This window comes from Tribolium madens, unplaced genomic scaffold, assembly GCF_015345945.1.
Source record: "Tribolium madens isolate multiple individuals breed KSU strain unplaced genomic scaffold, Tmad_KSU_1.1 Scaffold_20;HRSCAF=117;Tcas5.2_LG4, whole genome shotgun sequence".
Classification (NCBI taxonomy): Eukaryota; Metazoa; Arthropoda; class Insecta; order Coleoptera; family Tenebrionidae; genus Tribolium; species Tribolium madens.
Window position 1 is genome coordinate 5,459,605 of NW_025400985.1, and position 25,485 is coordinate 5,485,089.

The 25,485-nt window shown below is 32.8% G+C and overlaps 3 protein-coding genes across 6 annotated transcripts; 2 read left to right on the forward strand and 1 right to left on the reverse strand.

The window, feature by feature from the left end:
• Positions 1-28: 28 nt before the first annotated feature.
• LOC123004770 (probable protein phosphatase 2C T23F11.1) lies at positions 29-2,814 on the reverse strand. Its single transcript, XM_044398198.1, has 3 exons — positions 2,612-2,814; positions 1,902-2,527; positions 29-676 (listed from the first exon to the last, which is right to left on the reverse strand). The coding sequence occupies exons 2-3, from the start codon at positions 2,518-2,520 to the stop codon at positions 351-353; spliced, it is 945 nt and encodes a 314-aa protein (XP_044254133.1). The 5' UTR covers positions 2,521-2,527; positions 2,612-2,814; the 3' UTR covers positions 29-350.
• A 207-nt stretch (positions 2,815-3,021) lies between these two features.
• LOC123004773 (protein lin-52 homolog) lies at positions 3,022-3,907 on the forward strand. The gene is made up of 4 exons (XM_044398200.1): positions 3,022-3,086; positions 3,280-3,369; positions 3,425-3,526; positions 3,594-3,907. Exons 1-4 carry the CDS (start codon positions 3,053-3,055, stop codon positions 3,737-3,739), a joined length of 372 nt encoding a protein of 123 aa, XP_044254135.1. The 5' UTR covers positions 3,022-3,052; the 3' UTR covers positions 3,740-3,907.
• Positions 3,908-6,463: 2,556 nt separating this feature from the next.
• Positions 6,464-25,473, forward strand: LOC123005435 (echinoderm microtubule-associated protein-like 2). Of its 4 annotated transcripts, none has more exons than XM_044399185.1 (11): positions 6,464-6,617; positions 13,415-13,513; positions 20,550-21,069; positions 21,136-21,210; positions 22,843-23,221; positions 23,281-23,487; positions 23,537-24,187; positions 24,235-24,489; positions 24,625-24,712; positions 24,760-24,986; positions 25,038-25,473. In XM_044399185.1, the coding sequence occupies exons 2-11, from the start codon at positions 13,471-13,473 to the stop codon at positions 25,161-25,163; spliced, it is 2,571 nt and encodes an 856-aa protein (XP_044255120.1). In that variant the 5' UTR covers positions 6,464-6,617; positions 13,415-13,470; the 3' UTR covers positions 25,164-25,473. The 4 variants fall into 4 exon arrangements, with proteins under 4 accessions (XP_044255120.1, XP_044255121.1, XP_044255122.1 ...); XM_044399186.1 differs by having other exon boundaries at positions 6,471-6,617; positions 13,403-13,513; XM_044399184.1 differs by lacking the exons at positions 6,464-6,617; positions 13,415-13,513 and adding an exon at positions 18,155-18,379.
• The last annotated feature ends 12 nt before the right edge of the window (positions 25,474-25,485 follow it).

Sequence of the window (25,485 nt, forward strand, 5' to 3'; positions counted from 1 at the left end):
GTAATGTCATTAGCATAGACTTATTGTATTAATGATAATAAAGATTTATTCCATATGTTGCACTTACAATCAACCTTCAACAAAAAACTTTATTTAATTGGCACTAAACCTACTCAAATGTGACTGTTAAAAATAATTCGGTGCTGATCTAATTATAATTTCTATCTATACTCCTCTAACTACATAACAGTCTTCTAAAAAAACATGAAATTTGGTAGAAATCACTATCACAAACCTACTCAACCTTATCTAACTAATAAACCAAAGAAAACATGTCCTAGACGATATAATTATTTACAAGTTTATTTACATATTAAAAATACATTTAAAAATTATAATCTGCACATTGTTCACAGGAGGAAATTTTCTTCCTTATCATCCGAAATATAAGTTCTAGCACATTTTGTCGAGAGCTGTTCATACGTTTCACCTTGTAATAGTCCAATAATAACAACAGTCATATTATCACAACCTAGACCTGCCATTTGACAATCGGGTGCTAAACAAATCATCATTAGGTTTTCACATATCTCTTCCGGTTCCATTCCTGACGCTATTCGGGTTCTTACAAACGAAACCACCTCTTCGTTACTCATCACATCCCAGATACCATCACAGGCCACCACCACAAACTCCCAATCGGGGGTTATCTCGTACGACTGGACCTCCGGATAGGCTGTAACAAAGCAATTCATCTAACGATACCGGAAAAAAACAGATTCAAGCACTTATCGCCAAATTGCATATATAAATCGTGGCCCATTAGAATTATAGTGATTTTTATTACCTTGATTACTGGAATTTACCAGCTAAAAATTAATTGAATAGAACCACAACGAGTAAAACTAAGCGCCTGGGGAATTGAATTAGTTTCAGATTTTCTGTTTTTATCCTAGTTAAAATTCATTCCTAAAAAGGTGTTGCGGTGTTCTGAATATTAGAATTGCTAATTTTTTAAGAATATCGATCATTGGTAGTGTCAACGTTCGCTAAATAATAATTCTAATTCTGGACTCTATTAATAAACCATTTATTTTTGTCGAAAAAGCAACTTTTTTCGTATACAATAGAGACTCGCTCCGGACTTGTCCGGATTAAACGGAATGTGTTTAATACGAGTAATCTGTTACGAGTAAACAAAATGACAATCAACTCTGGAAAACAGGTGTGTCAACATGTGATTTTAATATCTACAATGATTTTAGTTTTTGTTTTTTTTGAGTTCGGTCCGTTTTGTCAGGAAGTACGTATTAGCAAGGTCCGGATTATCGAGCCTCTACTGTACTTTCTTGCTCCTTTTGATCTTTACAAAGACATAATTGCGTGCAGTTGGTTCATGTTTGACCTATCAAAGCTTTATCACAAACTCGACAAATTAATGTTTACTTGACTAGCATTTACCTGTAAAGCAGGTCAACGGACTAAATGAAGAAAAAAATACAATGGATGACACAAAAAAAAATGAAATTGCGCCAAATGATATTACAAATATTTTTCTTAGTATGTCGGTGTGTGAACAACCTGACGTAATGTAATTGTTTTTTTACTTAGATAATGCAAAGTTTCTGACGTCATAGAAAACGATAAGTTATACTTTTAATCACTTAATAGTGTCTCCTATTAATAACAATTGTAAATATTTTTAATTAATGAATGACACAATTAGAACACCGCTGATGCCAGCCAAATTATTTAATTCATAACATATAGGTACCGAAAGTTAAAAATAAAGCACCCTTTGAATTAAATGGAACTATCCTTCAACTGATGTAATTATTTACCTTGAAAGTACCCAATTACTCACTTGATACTAAATATACACAATTCATAAAAAAGTAACATAAATATTGACAGTGTTCAAACAACTTGAGCAAATTTCACTAGCAATTTTCCAGACTTACCTGTAACGATTTGTTCCTCCTGGCGTTTATCCTCGTTTCTTTTGAAAATAAAATCGCCGAGTGCCCTCGAAAGGGCTAAATTCCCATTAACTCTATTGAAATCAACCCAGCCTCCTGCTGCTATTATCCTGTCATATTCCTCCTTATTGTTAGGCTTGTGATCGTTAGAAAGGGGCTCTGCTTTTCCTCCAATACTAGCAACGGCTCTGGAGTCCCCCACATTTGCACAGTACAAATTATTATTTTTGATAATAATAGTGACCGCTGTAGAGCCTGATTGCTCGTTTCTTAATGATTCATCCTCAAGCATGACTCTATCAATTTCCAAAAAGGCCTGTTTCATGCCCTCTTCAATCTGACCGTTCTTGTATTCCTCTCGGTTTGTTATGAATTTGTGGAGGTGTTTGCCGGCATATTCAGAGATTTTGGAGCCCCCGTGGCCGTCGTAAACTGCGAAAAACGCAGCGTCGGGGTCATCAGGCAAGGATAGGATGTGCGTATGGGAGTCCTCCATGTTGATACGCCATCCTTGCATTGAACTTGAGCCCACTTGGAAATTGGCGTTTTGGCAGCATGCTGTATTTTTGGCAGTCACTGGTTCTGACAAAGTTTGACCCATAGTGCTCCTGAAATAGGCGAATATCAGCAAAAAGTTGGTAAAAAGTGCAAAAAATCAGAATTCAAGTGCGGAAAAAACCGTTGCTACTTACTCAAAATTGAACTCTGCTCTTTGGATGAGTTTTATTTAGCATACTTGTGCTAAATCAAATAGCATATTTTTCGTACGTTAATTAACACGACTTTTTTATTGTTGTGTGTCACGAGATATGGAACGCAATATTTAGGTTAATCCAACTACGAACTCTTCGAAAAAGAGGTATTTGACGTTTGAATGTCGAGAATGGTACTGAGTTGCGTCGAAAAAGTGCGTCACCACCTGTGCATAAGAGCGAAAAAAACGTTTTGTTTTTTTGAGTATACAAATTAAAAACAATATTAACTTAAATACAATTTAACTAGATCACATATTAATATATTTACAAATAAAACAGCTTTTTTTTGTTCTGTTGTGATCTTTACTGCCAGTTTTAAAATCCCCCATAAAGCCCAACATGCTTGATTACGTTTCTTGCAGTTGGCACAATTGCAAGATGGCGTCCGAGAAACCCGGGAGCATTGAACAAGGTAAAGCATTTTTAATAAAATATCACTTTATAATTGCTCCTTTCGGCTCAATTTAATTATTAAACGATTGTTGATACTTTGCATGAACAATGTATGCGAAATTGTCACCTATCGTGCATAAACAAGTTAGCATTTTAAACAGAGTAGCTTATGTCAATCTGTCAAAATATAATTGATTTGTTGTATTTCCTAGAACAAGATCAATCTTTAAGCGATCTAGAGCAAACTTTAATGAGTATGGAAAATCTGGATAGAGCCTCTCCAGAAATTTGGCCAGAGAAATGTAAGTAACGTTGTAAATACTTGTAGGATTAGAACAATAAAAGAAGCCTTTTCAGATCCAGGAATGACAGATTTTGTCAACAGTTTCACACCACCAAGTGCTGTAAAGTTGCCTTACTCAAAGGAATTGAATCAGGACGATCAGAATTATCTGCACCGTAAGTTGGGATAAATTACTTTTTATTGGATAGAAAAAATAGGTGTGGTTTTTGTCATTATTTGTAGAATTAGCAGCTTTGCCAACAGCTGGACTGATTTCTAAAGTTAAGGAGTTGCATGATATTGCATATCAATTGGGTGTGGAGGAATCAAAAGAAGTTACAAGGGGCAAATACTTAAATGTATTTAAGCCAAGACAAAAGCAAAAATGATCTACAAGTAATAACCTTACTAGAGGTGCCCCGTAACGTGTGGATGTTATAAAATGTGAGATGAAACAAATTTTGTACATAAGAATATAAGAAAGTGTAAAGTAAAGAAGTGCATTTGGTTGTTTTTATTATTTAAAAAAGTACAAATATATCAACAAAAAATTGTTACGTTCATCTTTATTTCTGAAAAAAAAAAGTTTTGTAATTTAATATTAAGCAGCAAAAGCAATAATAATATATTGCAAATATTGTAAAGCGGAATTTTGGTTTTCATGATTGGAAATAAATTTGTAAAAAAAATTGTGTTTTTGTAAGAATGTTTTTTTTTTAAACCAAATGTTGCTGTGACCTTATTTTCATTATCATTCATAAAAATTTTGTTTCCTGTATGCTTATAGGTATTAAAAGAAAAACAATATTGAGGCGAACTGCATTTATTCAACCTTTTTAATAATTACCCTTTCCATTGACCAAAAAATAGATTCAAAATTATGCAGTAGAAGTATGCTTGCATTCATCTATTTAACCTTTGACGTTTCCGTGTTCATCCTAAGCTTAATTATAATTTTTAATACGGTTGAACGAACTTTTAATATATTGTCTCGATGTTTATCCAGGTATAACAACATACAACATTTACATTGTATTTTAATTTTATTTTTAACGATGTAACTAGCTAATTGCTTAACTTGAAAATGTTATATTAAAAAAAAGTTTTTCATTTTATTTGTAATAAGAAGAAACTACAGGGTTATTCACGACGAGAGGGTTATTTCTGAAATTTTTTGCCGCAACTAACAATACCAATATCACTAACTGCAAAATTAAATATACAGGGTGATTCACGAGGAATAATGAGCCTGACCAAATTTTTGATACAACTACCATTACATTTTTGCAAGTTGCTTTGTGACACTTTTAAAAAAGTTATAATTTGAATACAGGATGCCTATTATTATTATCATCAATCATCGTCATTGTCATTTTTGAAAATTTAGACTTATTCCAATGATGAGAAGACTGACATGATTTTAGCTTATGGAGAATGTTTGAAAAATGCATCTCTTGCTTCCTGTGTGATTCCCAATGATACCCCGAAAGAAAGAGCATCTTCTAACACGAAGTTAGTTTTGAGAAAACTGGGTTCCTATTAAATTATCCAGGCGAAGGGTACCGCTGGATGAAACTTGAATGAGTGCCTTCCGTAATTCGTATTTTAAATACCCATTATTGTGTTTGTTATTCAATTACTTCTGTTTTTCATTATTTTTTAATGTCAAAACGGACAAATTGTGTGCTCGTTATGATTTATTACAAAAAATCTTTAAAATCTACCTGACCTATGAAGGTGTAATTTTGGTTGCATCGAAAGTTTGGTCAGGCTCATTATTCCTCGTGAATCACCCTGTATTATTTTTTTTAATTACAATCAAAGTAAATTGGATAGATTTGCCAGAAATGTCAGATCACCTATATTTAATCAAAATGCACAAATAACAAGTTAAGTTAATGTAAAAGGTGTTTGAAGTGTCTATCATCGGCTTCTAAACATGCACCTAGTGGGTTGGTAAATGATAACAAAACATGTCGCATCTTTTCAGAGTTGATTTTTTCGCTTTAATGTCAAAGAGATAAGACTAATAACAGATATCGTGGATTCAGTTATAATTATTTTAAAAATTTGAAATCAAGAAATTGTGGCAATATGTATGATGGGTTGTGGCAATTTTTTTTAGAAATAACCCTCTTGTGAATAACCTGTATAATACCTGGATTATATGCAACCAGCAATACTTTTTCATGTTTCTAGCCCAGCTAAATATTTAACGATGTATGAAGTACTTTACGTTTGTTTAGTTCTCTTATTAGATGATGAGGCAACGCTATATACGTATTGTAAAATGTATTGTTTTTTAATTAATTAGTTTGTATAAGTATCCGAAAAAATCTTAAAAAAAATTATTTTCAACAAAATAGTTTCTTTAGGCTCTACAAATATTTCTTTAGATACGGAATATTTTAATTGGGCTATCAATATAAAAAAATTATACATATACCTATCATTGGGACATTTTATTTGTTTATTTTTTTCATTTTCATTGATAACTTGCAATCACTAAATTATATACGTATTTATAGTGGATTACGTAGAGAACCTATAAAAACTTGCTATTTTACTGATATAAAACTAATTTAAATCCATATCTACTCAAAATTTCCTTTCCCAAACTCTCATTTCCTGCACTGTGAACGAAAAAACCGTCTGATACACCTAAAAATTTCACAAAAGAAAGTCGAAAAAAGAAATAAACTCGTGTCATAACATTAATTACTTAATTTGTTTACAGTAATAATGTCAATAAAATATTACACTAATTATTACAACATTATTTATTTATTAAGGTTGCTACAACCATTTAGGTCTATTTGGCATTTAGATAAATATAAAACCTACACTCGGACCCAATTATCTCAAAACTACACCACCTCTACAGCCCATTTTAGGAGTGTGCAAGTCATTACATTCAAAAAAAATTAAAGGATTCTGATAACGAAAACTTTCTTATTTGAAATATTGTTTGGCCGTCGCGTCGATTTGCACGAAGTCAAAAGTATGCAAATACCTTGCTTGCATTCTTCTCAATATCAATCTTCATCTATGTGCGTTAGATAGAGATAGATGGCCAGGTAAATGTGGTAGTGGGAGACACATTCACCTGACTTTAGACCGTGCTGTGGGGACCCCAGCTAGCAAGTTTAGTTTTGTGTTGTGAATGTTGAGTGGGTTTTGCCGGTTATCAGTTTTTGTCTCAGTCGTGTTTTGTCGTCATTTCTGTGTTATCTCTTATCTGGTCATCAATTTATGGAAGCAATCTGGGTAATACACCAAACTAATTTATGGGTTTTTGTACAATAAAGCATTTTTCTTCTTGATTGTGCCAATTTTTGTAAATGCTAATTTAGTTAAAAATATTTTAAGTGCGCACGTGATAATGACCAGTTGCGTTTATCTCAGAATCGGAATTGCACGATTTAGATAGTTTTTTAAATTTTATTTGGCTGGTATTTTGGCGTCTTGTACTTTTGTACAATTATCTTAACGAGCCACGTGTGCCTTTATGGCATCGGTTCAAAATTCCTTATTCATTGATAACTGTGACCAACAATTACTTTTAATTACACTAGTCAACTATTTTTTTAATTAAATTTTTCTTTGTTCTGATACACTTTTTAAAGCTTTTTTATATTTATATTTTTTTAAAGAAAACTGTTTACCTATTAAGCATTAGTTTAGGGTGAGGCTTACACGTTTAATATACTGAGCCAGAATAGGTAACATTAGAAAAACTTAATTGTTTCAGGAAAAAATTAAATTTTCAAATTACATAATTTTCTATATAATTCTGTAAAATAGCTTTATCCTACATATGGCTCATAAATATCTATTGTTATACGATCTGCTGGCGATAGCGCCAATCATTCACCCACGCTGAATTTTTTTGTTTGTTTCTATTAAACTCTGCTGCTATTATCGTGTTAAAACTCCGTAAATCACCACTTACATAATGAATAATAAGAGGAATTCTATTTCCGCGATGTTCAATTCAAACCAAATGTTTTACTTCGCACGACTTCGTTTGTGGGTTTGTAAAATAAGAGAGTTTTGGTTTTGGTAAAAAATGTCAATTAATTATAGTTGCAACGCATCTTGATTTGAATAATTCTGCCAATATTTCGCTTTCTACTTGTTTTACATGCGCGGATGTTAAATTACAGCGTTGGTAAATTTTAAACTGCCTTTTACGTACTTTCCAGCAACACAAAAAACGAAGGAAAAAATTAAATAATTTGTGGAGGCTGTCTCTAGTAAATTAGAACGTGAAGCATTCTGATTTAATAATTTACAAAGATTATAAACAATAACAGTGGGGACCTTGAGCGAAACTGATAAGACTTGTTGTCAAATAACCTTGCCATTAATTTTATTTTTTCGACTGTTACACCTACCTAGTTCCGACTTAAAAATTACCCGCATCTTTTTATATTTTTGTTCAAAAATTGTTGCGAATAAATAAAATCCGCATGGTTACGACCATTTCCATTGTCTGGGTTCGCATCAACAACAGATCCATCACGCTTTATTGTCGACGTCCATTCCCAATCCATGAAACATAAATATCCGATAGTTATACGAGGATATAAACGGTGTTCAAAGTGCGATTGTCAGATGGTACCGCAGCAATCACACAGTTCATTGGCTTTACGGTCAATACAGGTGGATCAGTATGCATACCATCACAAGTTTGTTCTTACGGATGTGAACCAACAAAACCACTCGGATGCCGTATGGTATATTAGTATTTACCACATTTCGGCAACGCAACGTTTCCTTTCGATACACTTCTATCGATAATCCTAGAAGAAAGGCGAGTGAATGTTGATGACCACCCGTGGCAAAATGACAATATCAAGTATCCTTTCTAAGTTTCTAAATCGAATTGTAGCGAATTTTGCGACCAGATGGGTCAAGTGTCCATGATCTGGTTATCACCATGATGGTCAATCGACCCGTATGGAGGTCACATATGACTGTAATTTTATGTGGAAATGTGTAATAGGCATGTAGGCATAATTTAGCATGCAGTTTCTACAGAACCACTCGATTTGAATTAAGTTTTGTTTTGGTGAAACGGTAAATGCAAACACTTCATTAACTAGGAAAGTTGCCATCAAGTTTAAATAGCCTTCTGGCATTCTTCACTCTTCTTCCGTTTGTTACCCTCACGAAATTGTTTGCGATTTACAGAGTTGTGTATTAAAAATCCATTCTGCACTTATAGTATGCGAAAAACAATTTCTTCTTCCCTATGTTTGCTGAATTTATTGTATTTAATATTTAGAAAATTTAAAAACAATATAATTTTTTGTATACTTAGTACAAACGAAAAAAATCAATAAATAACATATGCTAAAGAAAATAGTACATGTTCAAAGTTGCAAAATGCTACAAATTGTTGAGTTTTGGAGAATAACACTCCTGTTTTTGAAAAAAAAAAAATGAAACAATTAAAAAAATACTTTTTTAATGAATGTTCGTAAATCTAGTGCTGAAAAGAACTTGGGGGGTATCAACTTATCATTAATGCAATTAATTTGAGATGAGCAAAATTATAGGGTATGCAAAAGCTAAATGGACTCAAATATTAGTCAGTATTGGTTTTTGATTTTTTACATTTTAAAAAGATCAAAAATTGTTTTTAAATTTTTTTGAATATTATTTTTCAAAGTTAACATGCAAAATTGTAGAAAAAGGTGAAAAAAAACTACTGCTTTTTCATTTTGATGAAGATTACACAATGTTCAGAAACAATTCCGGAGAAAACAGTTTAGGGCTATTGGGCGTACCTTAGGGTATAAAAAAACCTAATGAGATATTAGTCTCCCCATCAATATTCATGAATACTCCGTAGATTTACTACAACAACAAAAAAGTACTGTTTTCTTTAAATCAATGTTGCAAGTAATTTTTTTTCAAAAAATCGTAAAAATTTATTCCAGTTTTTGAAACTCCTTACATTCTCTTTGCGGTCATTGGTTGCTGAGATATCAAAGACAAAAAGATCCTTTTTCATTAAAAGTCTCAGCGACAAATCGACGTAAAGAAAACATAAAAAATGCAAATTAAAGGAGAATGAACAATTGAATAAGCTATCCGGCTCATGTATTGATTTAATTAATAAAAAATTTCGTGTCCGTGGACCAAAAAAAAAAGAATAACAAAAATACATTTTTTTCTCGCGCTATTTCTCAGGACGTAATAATCGTAGCTCAGAAAATTTTTTGCCAAAAGATTTCCAGACTAAAAACTTGAAGCTTTAAAATGGATTTTTTAAATCTAAATACGACCATTTTTCATAGAGGTACAATATTTCAAAAATCATCAAAAAATTTAAGAAATTTTTTTGTTTAGTAAAAAGTTTAACTATAAACTAGTTTAACTATTGTCGTTTTGAAGTTTTTCCTTTTTCAAGGAGTTTTTCACTAAAGAGCTTAATTTTGAATTAATTTGAAAAACGGAAAACAACAGAATAAAATAAACGATGAATTTAATCCATTTTCTCAAAGGGGAAAATAGAAAATTTATGACATCTTTGACATTAAAAGTGATTTGAAAGAATGTAACGTTACTAAAAAAATAGAATAAATACGAAATTCCAAATATTATTAATAGTTATTACTATTATTTTTTACCGTAAGCAAGTGTACTTACATTATTTTCATTTTTCAATGGGTGCCCTGCACCCATTGAAAAATTTCGATGGGTGCCCTGCACCCATTAAAAAATTTCGATCCGCCCCGCTGCACTCATGTAGTCGGCGCCCATGGTCTTATTTTAGTTGAAGAAGCCCTTGCTTAAAACATAGTTAAAAAATATCAATCCTAAAATTGATAATTTTTGAATAATTTCAGTAAAAATAATTGTGTACGAATTTGGACAAATTTAAAAACACCAATTTAGAATTAAGCCATCAGAGTTGTCCTGTAATTTAAAACTTTTGTTCTAGCTAACCAATTTTTGAAATAAAATAGTACTAATCCTTATTTGAGCTTTGGAAATAAGTGAAAGGAAATTACTCACCGGCGATTTTTCCAAGTAGATATTTGTCATACCTCTTTTAGATTTTTTAGGTATGTGGTAGCGTAACCAATGAGAAATTGCAACATAGGGTTAATAAGACAGTTTATTTTTTATTTTTAAAAACAACTGTTTGCCAAAAAGATATAATTAATGTTTCGTATCCTCGCTGTGTATTTTTCGTTAAGAATTTCAAATTTCACTTCCATAAATGGACCAATTTTTCTTGTGGATTCGTGAGATTCAAGGCTAAATTTTTGTTTAATTCGTCTGTCCTGAATTTCTCACCAGTCGAAAAGCATGATCCGATGAACGATAAATACGGAATTTTGATACTTTTAATCAGCATTAGTGGTATTTCCAGTTCTGCGCTGAGGTCAAAGGTTTCGGTATTGAAAGATCCTGTTTGTACAATTTCTAGTCATGGTACCTACTACCGGAAATTCTATAGCTGCTGGTCCATTGATTCTAATTACTTCACATTTGTAATTCATAGAGGCCGCATCTATTGTTTAACGAAATAATGGGAAAGTGCTGATATGGCAGCCATTTCCTTCATGGTCATCTTCCCATAAAGCAAACAAAGGGACGTCACATCCGTTCACAGCACTTCTTCGGCATCTGCTTTTCTCCGTGAGTGAAAATCGATTATTTGGCGAGCAATCGATACCACTGCCATTAGAGACAATGCAGTTTCAACTTTCCCGTTTTATGTTGCTTTCAGTATGTCGTGGGAACGGATTTTTCTTGTGGTGTATTATTGAACCATCAACGCTTGATTGGATAATAAGCCTTGAACGTCATGGATCGATTTTTCTTTTTAATTTTGTACTTAAAAAGAATTGCAGACCGAATGACTGAAATACAAGAGTGTGCGGTTTTGCTCGTTGAAACCAGAAGACAATGGCCTGCTATTTGTTGATCTGGATGAGTCATGCAACTTTGCAATACCTTTTAAGTCGGCAAAAGGACACCACGGAATGCTTGACCCAATTATTAATAATTTTATTAAATGGGGGCTTGCCCTAACCTTGATTTCATCGGCAACTCAACCCTCTAACGTTTTTTTAAACCCTCACCGGAAATGACAGACAGGTGTTGGCAGACAGGGGACGGTTAGGCAGGAAGTGACCCCACCGATTATTTTTGATAATTAGAAAAAAATTACGTAAATGTAAATTGGTACACTTTTATTTTCAGCGAATGAAACCAGACAACCGTTTCAATGTTTTTATTTGAACCTAATTGATGTTTAAAGCAAATTTACTTCTTGTTCTAAAAGTTCAAAATTGTACACCGGAATGCTCACACATTAATTTTCGGCTTTTTTGCAATTTAATGACTTTATTTTTACTCACAAAAACACCGACTTCATTTTCAATGGTTCATTTATCTCCAAACAAAATATCACATGCTTTTTCGAGTTCTTTTAGTAAATCTTGCTGGGACCAACATTTATTTTATAAATTGATAAGTTTATAATTGTTTTAATTACATGACGTCTCTAAAGTTCATTTGTGATTCTCTCACAATTTTATTTATGAAGAAACAAAGAGTGTAGGAAATGAGGAAGTCGTTAAATAAATCATTCTTTGGTCTTGATTTACCGAAAGTTGAATTATTTTTCAAGGAATTGCGAAAACCAGTTAAGATGTATATTTTTTAACTTTTTTTATAAATTCAACTTTTTTAAACAAGACATTTCCTCATTTCATATTCCTGTTATAACACCTGATATGTTCCAACTTGTTTATTTATCGAGAGAGTGAATAGATTTTTTGCACTTTTACATTTTCGATGAATATTGATGAAACATTTCTCTGTAATAGAGATCTCAGTATTTGTTTCAGATACTTGTGATTTTGTTTGCAATTTCTAGACAATGAGGTTGTTGCAGTGAAGGCAGTTGTACGAGTTAATGATTATTGAATGAAAAGTTGTTTCACTGCTTTTTACAATTTTATGCAGCAATAAAAGCAGCAAATAAAATTTATTAATTTGATTAAAATAAATATACGTATTTATCAAAATTATGGAATAATCTTCTTTATTAAAACTGGAAATATTTTGTTTTGACAAATACTCGAACAGGTCAATTTTCTTTTTAAAGAGTACAAAGTTTTCAACCTGTTTTAAAGTTGTATATTTGTTTTTTTGTTGATATCATTTTACTTTTCTGGTGATTTTTTTTCGAAAACTTTATGTAATATTTAATATTTTGGTGTTGTCATGTCGGCAATTAAAAGATCTATCGAATTGGCTAACAGAAATTAGGGATTTCGATTTTACAAAAGTCGATGACGTCTTTACTCAAAAATCAAATAGTGTAAAATTTGTAAATTGGCTCCTACGTCGCCTCGTCATTAATTGCGATTCGTCTCCTAAAACCCTATTTTGCTTACTTGATACATAAATAGCTATTTTATTTATTGCCAATTTTTAAAATCCCTAATTTTTAGTATGTTTGTAAATCTATGAAATAAACACGTATTAAAAAAATTAATGTCTTCATCACGTTTTTGATTTGTGAAGTTTTTAAAGGAATATCTATTTTTAACTTATCGATGATAATCAGAGTAAATTATACCTAATATCTATTGTTTTGTTATTGATTACAAGTTTTATCAAAATCTGATACATACTATTTTTTAGACATGACGTATAGTGGTATAGTTAATAAACTCGTTAAATTTGTTTCTACAATAGGTAAGCCGGGTTTGTCAAAAATTTCTTAAAATACGAAATTCAATGCGCCTTTACCGCAAATTACCACATCGTCAAAGAATTCCTACCTTTTGAACATATAGGTAGCTAATGTTTTAGCTTGAATTGCATAAACAAGAAATTTTATGTGAGCGATTATCATGATAAATGATAATACTAAGTCCTTCTAATTATCATAATGCCTCCTTTTAGTGATTAAAATTATCTAATTACATCAAGCACCACTCGGCAGAAAACTGCTACTTTTGTACGTAATTTGCCATCAAAACTTAACGACCTGTAAGAAGTTAACTGAGGAAAAGTTTGTTTTGCAGGTTTGTCAAACGATGCTTATCGTCTATGAGCTACAGTGACTTCAAAAACAAAGACAATGCATCTAAACGGCGACTCCATGGAGTCTTCAGTGGAAAATCGTAAGTAGAAAATGTCACTGACTTCAATAACCCAATTTATTAGCGAAATACATATTTGCAATGTTGACACCACCCACCACCAAAGCAATGAACCTAGAAATTAATATAGAAATTTCCCGTAGGTTTTTTTTAACTATATGCAAATTTATTCGTGTGTGCGTTTTTCATAATCGAAGATGCTTACATTCAAGGTTAACACTGTTAAAATTGCACACGAAATCCTGATCACGTAGGAAGAGTGACATAAGCGTCTTGTTTTCCTAAAAATTTGCATAATAGCGATCAAATCCTGACATAATAGAAAGTGTTTGAAATTTTACTGACTGAAATGAATTCCTGCGAGAGCAGGAATTTACAAACACGTTTCAGTAATTTTGTACCGTATTAACTTCAGTTATCTTGTCAATATTCACAGTATGGTTATTTTTAATTAAAATTAGTGAGTGCGTGTTTCTATTCAACATCGATAATAATGGTGTATTTATCCTCAAAATGAATTACTTCCTAATTAGTAATTAGTTACAGTCCAATTTAATTGATTTTCCGATGTATTCAAAAGTAGGCTGTATTTTCCAAACAAAATTCGGTTGCCAACTCAATTGGACTTTGTTTTGAAAACCGCGGCCTAATTGCTTTTGAATTCATCGGAAAATCAAATGATTTTGAATGTATTTTTTGCAATTAAGAATACACCAACTTTTTTGACGTATTTCTTGTCCAGACTAACTCCAAGTTAAGTTTAACAAGAAACCTATTGTCAATAAATAATACCTGAAAGGTATGTTAAGGTCATAAGAAATATTTGCTCATTAATTTTCTAGACAAATACAGGCTTGCCTGACGTAATAAACAACTATAGTTAAAAATAAAATTCTTGCTTTGGCTATTTAATTATACGATTTAGGTAGCGATTAATAAGTAATTATTAGATAAATATTGAATATTGACAGTGATTTACCAGCAATCACTCGTTTCTCTGTTTCTGAATTACAAACTTGATAAGGTGTCAAAGTACCGTTGTAGTTAATTTATGTGTTACAAAGCAAACGGGGAAAATTGTTATATCCAATCACTCGTTCATTTTGTGAAAAAACCTTACTTAACCCAATTTTGTATCTAAGTACATGTTTTTATAAAAATTTAATGTTTGTTCGGCACGAATCTTTCCGGAAAACATCAAGAAAGTCTCTTATGAAATGAGATTTTTATCAAAGCGGAATGAATCGTGAAAGGGTTATTTTTGGTACGTGATATTGTTATAAACCATTAGTATTCGGTGCTAATGGTGAAAATAGTTCGGCCTTATTTGATACTCATGACCTAGTACCTATTCGATGGGTTTGCGTGATAGTGTTAAACCTTGACTTTTTAATGCAAGTGTCACCGTTTGAATAAATATTTGCACAAAAGTATCACATTTTATAATACTGTGGTCTAAAACAAAAATGAGTGTACATATTATTTATTATATTTGTCGTAATCAATTCCTATTCCAATTTCAAAATTATCAAAATAATTGGCAATTGTTGAAGCGCATATTAACGTGGTTGTGGATAAGTAGGTACACGTAATGAAGTATTGTTAAATGAAATTTATTGGTACAATAGTAAATGTTTGTTATTTTCTTATGTATGGTATAATTACTTTGTTACTCAATTTAAAAACTGAAATTGAATAATTGTTATTTACCTATTTGTTTGTATTTTAATAGGCTTACAGCCCAATCAATAAACTCATGATTGGGAACAGAATTTTTGACTTCAGGGCTGTGTTTGGACTAGTTAGAAGGTAAACATACTAAAAGTCCTCCTTGGTGTAAAGGAAGACACCAAGAGGAAGAGGCTGCAGTTTTTTTGGTTATTTCGAAAAAAAAAGGTTAAAATGTAGGTACGTAATTGAATCTTATAAAATTTTCTTCAAGATGAATTTTGGTTTTCTTTGTATCTGAAATAGTTTTTGAGGTATTAACTGGCAAATTTCGGGTACTTAAAAAAATAAATCAAGCTTTTTTTGTCTCACTGCATCATGTTACTTAAATCCCAAGTTTACAGCAAAAGTGATGAAATATTGGTTGAAGATTCCAAATTGCACATTAGGCCTCTGGGGCTTGTAGAAAACAGTCTTCGTACAAAGCCCCATACACACCTACCTCCTTGCAGATGCTTCCAATTCTCAAGAAAGTGAGGTTACATTTCACTTCTTGGATAGAAATTTTCTAATTTAAAGACAATTTTCATTTCCGTGTCCTTGTTAATGATGGGTAAAACACTAATGTTCCTATTTCTATTACTATTATTTCCCAATAAAGAACAATGAAAGGTAATAAAGGGTACCACCTACAAATTCTCTGTCACAATTCACAATGGTCACAAATTCAAAATACTCACAAGCCACAGTAGGAAGTGCAAAGAGCACACACATAACATTTTCATTAAAAATTGGTATTACCTTAATGAATAAATTCAAATGCGAAACTAACAATTTCGCAACATTTTTCAATGAATTTAAAGTTTAAAGAGATTGGCTTCTTACATTAATATATGGCCGCCCCAAACGGACCAATCATATCACTGCATTCAATTTTTGAATGAATCCAAAAAGATAAAGTGATTGGTTTTTTGGTATTATTATAATGGCCGACCTTAAACGGCCCAATCACGACGCTTCCAACTTTTACAACAATTCTTACGTTATTCATTATTAGTTTTCTAGAGAGTACAATGTTTGTTAGCGAGTATCGCAAAAGCAATTCGAGATACAAAAAGCCCCAAAAAATGTCTTGAAGAAAATTTTATAAACTTTCATTTTATATATAACCATTTTTTTTGTAACATGCATCGTTTTGTGGATATAAGCGAAAAAACATAAAACGGGACTCTTTTGGTGCTCCCCTGCGCTCCCCGCTTACCACAACGATTGGTGACTTTTAGTATGTTTACTAAGTTTACCTCCTATTCCTCCAAAGTTCTAACTTATTTAAGTACAGGTCTGAAGTCAAAATTCATGTTCTCGACTATGCATTTTATAAGTTGTTGGTTAACTGAATTTATTTATTAAAAATATGTGTTGAAAGGTTGAAACACCATTGTTATATTTACTTACAGCCAAAGATAACCAATTTCAACTGAAATCACGTTGTAGAAGTTAATTATAAGTTAAATCTACTTAATTTTGTTGTTTTTTTTTCGCAAAAGTATAAAAAAATTATTTACCCACCTCATTTGTATTTTGAATGTTTATTAATTTTTGTATTTATTAATGGATAAATGAATAGGAAGAAATGAAATCAAAAAGTTATTGAGTTTTAAATTGTTTATTTTCAATCATTTTGCTAACAGAATCATAATCAAGAATTTATTATTTTTAAATTGCTGTTTAACTTTTCTTAGTAAAATACAAAACCCACACATGAAAAATTCTTTTTTTTTACTTCAAGGCTCACTGAAATATTGACTTTTTCTTGTTTTGAGCAGTTTTAGGGTACAACTCTTATAATGTTGCAGAAAATAGCATCGTTTTAAACTATAGAAAATGGGAACAACTTGATTTATTCTTTCATCAACAATGCGATATATCTTCCACAACATTATTGTTTATATTCACACGCTTTATTTTTTTACAACGGATATTTTGACTCCATTGTCTGGTGTCTTATTTTTTAAATAAACGAATCATGTACTGCAACCACTTGACTTTTTTACTTTTACAATTAGATATTTACCAAATGGTTAGAACCTTGGTTACATAAAATCTCGCAATATTTACAGATTTAAAAAAGTTGGTAAATATTAAAGAAAGTCATCTACACCTACAAATCCTTCGACGTGCTTACAGATCAGTTTTGTTCCACTTCTGCAATTAGTTGAGACATTAATTAGTGAAATAGTTGTTAATTGAAAGAATTACAAAGTAAGTGGGTAAGTTGAGAGTGACATTTCGGACGTATTTGGAATTGTATCTAATTGTAAGTTGCTGTTAATTACATAATAAGCGAAATTTGATAATTGTGTACAATTGACATGACTTTCTCATTTATTAGATAAATGTAAAAATGTTCTGCTTGTGTTTCGTCGGTGTTAACACTTTCATGCTTCTAATAAGTGACACAAATCGTAATTATACTAATGAGCAAAAAAAGGAATGATATTCTCACAGCCGCTAAATTAATTAACCAAATCCGGATGTTTTATTTGCATTAACAATCGCTTGAATTTTCCTCAAGTGGGTGCTAATAACTTTCATATGTAGATCGGGTCAGTGTTTGTATCCTTGATCGTCCTTGCATTTCTCCCATTTATTTTTCACTAGCAAGAATTGATCGATGGTGGCGTAGGCACACAATCGCTTTTTCTAGCACCGGATTCATGGCTCATAGCTCGGCCTTCCGCAGATCAAACAAAAAGCCCACTTGCATCAGTTTTAAACACAAAGAAATTATAACTTTGACAAGGAAGTCTCTGACAATTTATCCACAGCGACAGCTTTTTATTGATTTTCATCTCATTAAAGCGGCGCGGCGCCCGAGCTTCGGATCAATTCGGTGTGTTTACATACAGTGTGTTGTGCTGCTGTCACCGAGAAAAGCACAATTTTGTCCATTCTTGGCGATAATTAATGTGAAAGGTGGCTAAACGACCAATTAAACTATTTGCAACGGAATGTGCTCGAACCAAATCCATTTGTCACAAATGGTTGTGATTAATTATGCCAATTGTGGCCAATTTGCAACAAAGTAAAAGTGAATTTTAATGAAAATGACTGATGGGGAGTTCAGTGCTGATGATTTGTCGAAATCCGAAGATTCGGTCAATCGAAGTCTCGAGATTGTCGAAAGTCCGAATTTTAACGACACATACAATGCCTGGCGTAAGTTAAATAATGGGTATATAATACTTGTTTGATTTTTTTTCAAAGTTGGTAGCGGGTTCACTGACCGGGAAATGTCAAAAAATATGAAAATGAATCAGACAAAATAAGCATAAACCAGGTTTCATCTAATTTTGTTCACGTCAAGTATTATTGTCGCTAACTTTGAAAATGTAAATTACACTTGTTTGGGTGCTTTAATGGACACAATTGTCAATAATTCCGATCTCCAACGCAGAAACTCGAGAAATACCTCGATATGCAAATTAAGCCATAACAGTTAACGTAAATATAAAATCTTAACTGTCATGATTTTTGTATCTATAATTATTATATTGCGCTACAAAATTGCGCCATTTACAGTTGACTATTTCCGCTCAGTTCCCAAGAATAAAATCTTAAGGAAAAGGTTGAAACTGGACGCATTGTGTGTATTTTTCTTATCGAAATTAGGCCATCATGAAACTTTATAGTACAATAACAGCCTGCGATAATCAAAACACACAAATTAGATTGGTTTTAATTACTTTTTATTGTTTGCGTTGTACGTTTGGAATTGTCAAACAATTACGACAAATTAAAGAAATAGTTTTCAGTGAGTGGCCTCGTATTGTTAAATTAATTCGCGTTTAGTTTCACTTTTAATCGTTTAATGATTATGTAACTGCCTCATCTGGATTTTTTTATAAGAATGATGTCATTCTTTTAATTATTATTCAAAGTAGTGCTCGCACCCTTCCGTGATGCGGTTGGAAAAATAAATAATTACATTTATTATACTTTACTGTGGCCTCAGAATGCAAGTCAAAAATTAATTAAATTTAGAAAATATTTAAGTTTAAAGGTGCTTCATAACAGTCTAATGGTCTAAAGAACACAAATGATGAATAGGAGTGGCAATTATGTTTTTATGAAAATTGTTATAAATGACTGACTATAAATAAAAAGTGATTGCTTTATTACATAATTTTCTGCTTATTTATCCACTCTTATTCATTTATTGAAAAATATTTTGCTATTTTGATCACTTCCCTTCTAATTTATCATGAAATGGACCAAAACGAATAATATTCATTAAACGTAGTACAGTAAATAATGTAGGTACGTTTTTATTAATTAATAATTAATTCACTTGAGCGAAATGAATTAGTCTGAAGTGATTAACGAGATAATAAAAAAATTAACAGACATTTAATGTAGGTATGTTTTTCACAGCTTATAAATTTCATCAAATAACATGTAAATTTATTTATAATGAGATATTTAACCTCGTTTTCGAGTTTTATGTGAGAAAACGATTTACTTCACTTGGATGATACTTGTGAATCAGTTTGGGGTTTGAAATTAATTTTTTACATTTAATTGCTGCTACACTTTTGTTGCAGAAACAGGGGTTGGATGAAAGTGACGTTGAGAAAAAAATAAATGTCAGAAAATGGATAATTACTTTATAAGCAACGTTTGTTATTAAACATTCATTTTTAGGACTGCTATTTAAACAATAAATTCACTGTTTCTGCTTCAAGAGAAGATAGTATTTAACTGGTTGTTTTTTAAAGAAAATGTGTGAAATATGTTATTCTTATCTTCAAGGATGGATGAATTTGCGGTGTATAAAAAGTAATTTTCGCGAAAAACAGGTTTTCAGACATAATTTTTATGAAATAAGTTAATACATAATAAAAATCAAGCTAAAAATTTTATTGTTTAACCCGGAATATTAAAAAGGACATAAACAACTCTTCTATCGTTTGGGCCATTGACATTGTTGGTATTTCACATGTATTTCACCTAAAACTTTTAATTTTATTTCAATAAAATTGTTTTATTTTAATATCAGGCAACCAACAATACAGGTCTCATCGGATCGTTGCATCACAAACGAATTAAAAAATTTCAATTATTTTTATTGTATTTAGATTTACACCAAATATGAACCAGATCACGACCTTTTATATTATCATTACGCATTTCTGATGATTAGTTTACATTACATTGGCTAAATATGCGGTTTTTGAGAACAACACCTTATTTGTATCACCAATTCAATTAGACTAAATAAAAAACGAAAATGAGTTTATACAAAACGGCTTTAGAAAATAATATGCAAATTGTCAAAGTTTACAGTAAGTTTTGAATCTTTTTTTTAGTAATCTGTATTTTTTTCTAGATGAAATGCTGGAGGCAGAAAGCCGTGGGGTCGCTGGGAGACTGGCGGACCTCGAACGCAAAGTTCTTGAACAATCCGATGAATTAATGTGTTTAAAAGCGACCCTAGCCGAAGCCCTCCGTCGTGTCAGTCAATTAGAAGGTACAAAAATAAACCATCAGGCCGTGTCGTCACCTCTTCGCAACGGTAGTACTAAAGACGTCGTCCGTTTGCGTTCCCATAATTACGCCAACAAAACCACATCCTTGGAGGTGAGCCGCAGGAGTTACGGCTCGTCTTTACCACAGAGAAGAGCAGTGCATTATCAATCAACCGGCAGTCTGCATAGTGACAGTCATAGTTCGAGTAGTGTTTCACCAGTGCCGTCACCGTCACCGAGAGCGACTCCACTCCCCGCTGTCAAAAAACCCCCATCCAATAGTCCCAGTCCGGTGGGAAATGGGAACCTCCACAAGAGGTGGAGCTCGACGGGGGATTTTCACCAAAATAACGCCATCTCGCCCTCTGGGATGCACTCAAAGTACGTAAAGACGGAGGATTTGGGCTAATTTTTTGTTTGTTTTGCGTTTTTTCGTTTGTTTTTTAGGTTTTCTGCAAAATCTTTTTTAAACCTTTACAATACAAGGGCTAACAGTTATCCCGCACAAAATTACAAGCATGGGTATGTTTTTGTTTCTTTTTGTTTTTGTTTTTTAAGAAGTTGTTGAAGTTGTTCCTTGTTAAGTGGGTGACGGAAATAACAAGTCTAATCACCAACATTTAACAATTTTTAGTACCTAATAGGAACACTAATAGTTGATAAAAAATTTGTTTCATTGTGTTGTGGGAGTGTGATTTGTGGGAAGATTTATTTGATGTTTTACTTATTAGCTAATTCCCCACTTAAATAAAAATAACTGTTACATCATCATAAGGATCATCTCAGGTACATACATGCTAATACGTATTAATTTTTTAATCAAGTACGAAAATTTATTATTAACAAACTTGTGGATGATTTGCTTGAGCAATATTTTTATCTTGTGATTTTACCTAAAAACAATTATTTCTAGAATTACGATTTTTATTTTATCATTCTGTTAAATCAAATGAAGAAATTATCACTAAAATGTAACCTATATGAGTGGAAGACAATTTAATACATATTTGCCAATGTTATTGCTTCACAATTTATAAAATAATAAGTAAACAATAACGGTTAAAATATTTACATGATAGAGAAGCTAACATGAAATTAATTTTTAACAATTCTGAGTAAATTTTGTTCATTGTGCTTTCGAGTACCTAGTAATTTAGTTAAGAGGTACATGAAAATGATTAAAAAATCTCATTGGATGATTTGTATTTTTATGTGAAATAATGATTAAGAAGTTTTACCTTGCTGTGTCAGAGACTATAGAAAATTATGTGGCAGCATAACTAGTTTATATATTTTCAAAAAAATTATTTACTATAATTGAACGGTTTCCTACACTTTCATTTACATACTTTTTGAAGCTTTTTAACTTTTTACTCAGAGACTATCATTTCTTCATTATTTTCGTAGCTGTCGTAGTGAAAAATCAATTTGACCTCGTATTATCACTTATCACAGTCACTATTGTGGGTGGTATTGATTCATTGATGGAAAATATGCAGATTATATGCTACACGTGAGAAGAAATTGGATTTTAGCGTGCGACTCTAATACGTAAAGTATGACATCGTAAAATCTAGCCCACATTACATTTTTTTTACCGAAATGTGTCATCTTCCTTCTTGTTTCTTTATAATTTTAAACACAAATAATCCTTCCATGTTTGTGAATATTGTATTTCAATCATTATTATTTTTAATTTACTGATAGTAAAACAGCAACTGGCATCCAAATTTAGTTTTAGGAGAATGATTTACTAATTTCGGGTTTTCCAAAATCTTGTTTTTGTGTTTAAATTTTAATCAACAACTGTGATAACACATATCTATTAACGCCAAAGCGGCAAAAACACTTATCAGCTTTTAATTGCTCCCTTATTTACACAAACTATGACGATAATCTATAAATAGATGTGCAACGAAGATGCAAAATTAACAACAAACATAAAAAATTGCAGCTTCGCAACAATAGTGTTTCGTGTTATAATGCGGTATTCCGGTAATACATGGTCACCCAATCGTATCAAAAACACGAGAGTTTTAGTTTTCGCCTAACTTTCGGAGGTGAAGGTTTCCAAATTTCATAAACTATGCGAGGGTATAAATTTTTTTCTTTAATTTTTGATTTTATGAATTTATTTGTTGTGTGTTCAAACAGGACAAAGGAAACAACGTTTAATGAAGACGAAAAAACCGTCAAAATGTACCTTCGAGGCCGTCCCATTATCTTATACGTCCCATCCGAATTATGCGATAGCTACGAAATTACCAAAGTATCAACAGCACCTTCTCAAAAACTGAAATTGGATTGGGTTTATGGGTATCGAGGACGGGATTGTCGCTCAAATTTGTACTATCTACCAACTGGCGAAATGGTATATTTTGTGGCAGCAGTGGTCGTATTGTACAACGTGGAGGAACAGAGTCAGAGACATTATTTGGGTCACACTGATGATGTTAAAAGTCTGGCAATTCACCCGAATAAAATGCTGGTTGCTACTGGACAGTGCGCGGGGGCAGACCGCCGAGATGCGAGGGTATTTATTTAAAATTTTTAGTTTTAACTCAACTTTAAGTGATTGTGGTTCTCTTTTAGCCCCACATCCGCGTCTGGAACTCCGTTTCCCTCCACACTCAAGCCATAATCGGCATGAATGACTTCGACGTGTCCGTTTGTTGTCTGTCATTCAGCAAAGCAGACGGGGGGTCCCTTCTCCTCGCCGTGGACGAGGCCCCCGATCACATTATTTCAATATGGGATTGGCAAAAGGGCGACAATGGATACAAAATCACGGAAACGAAGGTACTCACACTCATTACTCGCAACCTATCATTACCTCATCAAATTCCAGTGTTCAGTTGACACCATTGTTGCCGCTGAATTCCATCCGCTAGACCGGAACATTATTGTGACTTGTGGCAAGTCGCACATTGCGTTCTGGTCGCTGGACGTCGGTGGTACTCTCTACAAAAGAATGGGGATTTTCGAGACACGTGATAAGCCGAAATATGTCACGTGTGTGGCGTTTCTGCAGACGGGGGAAACGATGACCGGGGATTCGAACGGAAATTTGGAAATCTGGGGCAGGGGTACCAACACGATTTGGAAATTTATCAAGAATGTGCACGAAGGCCCGATTTTCTCCATTTGTGTTCTAAAGGATGGAAGTGTGGTCACTGGTGGTGGAAAAGACGGTCGGATTGTGCTCTTCGATCCGAGTTTACAGAAAGTGGGAGAAACACAGATCGAGGGTCATTTTGGGGGAATTCGGGTCGTGTCTGAAGGATGCGGCTCACAACTCATTGTAGGTACTACCAGAAACTGTATTTTGACAGGAACAGTCGAATTGGGTTTTCAACCAATCATTTTGGGCCACACTGATGAACTTGTGGCTCTTGCGTCGCACCCAAGTGTCCAACAATTCGCAACTTCGGGTTATGACAAAGTTTTGCAAGTGTGGGATGCTCTCTCGCATAGCATTCTCTGGAGCAAAGATATTGGGGTTTGTGATTTTTTTTCGTAAGGGACTCTCCTGACTAATTTTTCCAGGAACAAGCTCAAAGTTTGGCCTTTTCGGTCGATGGTACGACGGTTATAGTTGGGTGTGTCACTGGGAGATGGATGATTTTCGACGTACAAACCCGGGAAATTCTGGAAAGTCACACTGATGGTGCTGAACCCATACAAGTGATCCAGTGTTCGCCTGATGGTAATATGGTCGCCTTAGGGTCACGTGATAACAATATTTATATCTACCAAGTGTCCGAAGATGGACAAAAATACAACAGAGTGGGGCGGTGTATGGTGAGTACTTTTCGGTTTTATCGATTGATGTTCAATTGTTTCCTTGACATGCTATCAGGGTTGTAAATCAACCCGTGGGAAAGCAATGGTAGAGGTTGTAGTACCGTTAGAATTTGTTTAATTTTGTGTTTTTAGGGACATTCGAGTTTTGTTACTCACATTGATTGGTCGACTGACAATCAAACGCTTAGAACTAATTCAGGCGATTATGAACTTTTGTATTGTAAGTAACAGATTTTTAAAAATTAATAATTTACAAGTGAATTTTAGGGAATGCTACCACTTGTCGCCAAATACCTCAAACAGGGGTCATGCGTGACGTGGATTGGGCCACCAATAATTGTACCATAACGTTTAGTACCATAGGAATTTGGCCGGAGAATGCTGATGGTACTGATGTGAATTTCTGTGATCGTAGTCATGATAGGAAATTATTAGCAAGTGCTGATGATTTTGGTAAAGTAAAATTATACAGTTATCCGGCTTCTCAACCTCGGGTGAGTAAATTTTTCAGTATTTGTTATTTTATGTGAGAAATATTTTTCCAGTCGTTGTGTCACACTTATGGGGGTCATAGCAGTCACGTAATGGCCGTAAACTTCTTACACGATGATACGAGATTAGTGTCAATAGGAGGCAAAGACACTGCTGTTTTGCAATGGACGATATCTTAAGATCCCTCCAAGAGTATTATGATGCCTTACTCAAACGAGCTGTCATTTATTTTAATTATTTATTGTTAATTATGCGAGTGAGAGGAGTTGGTGACCGGCATACTTAACTTAAGAGGCCTTATGTAACAGCTAATTCATTCCAAGCTTTTCAAGTGCAAGTTTATCACAAAACTTACGACTTCACGAGTAGAATTTCTTTATAAATCAAGTGCCACGAACTGTCTTGTTTAGGTGTTTTACCTACAATTTTGTTATTTAAGTTAGTTGTACACAATTATATGTGTGATGATGAATAAACTGGATAAGTAAACGGTTGCGTTTT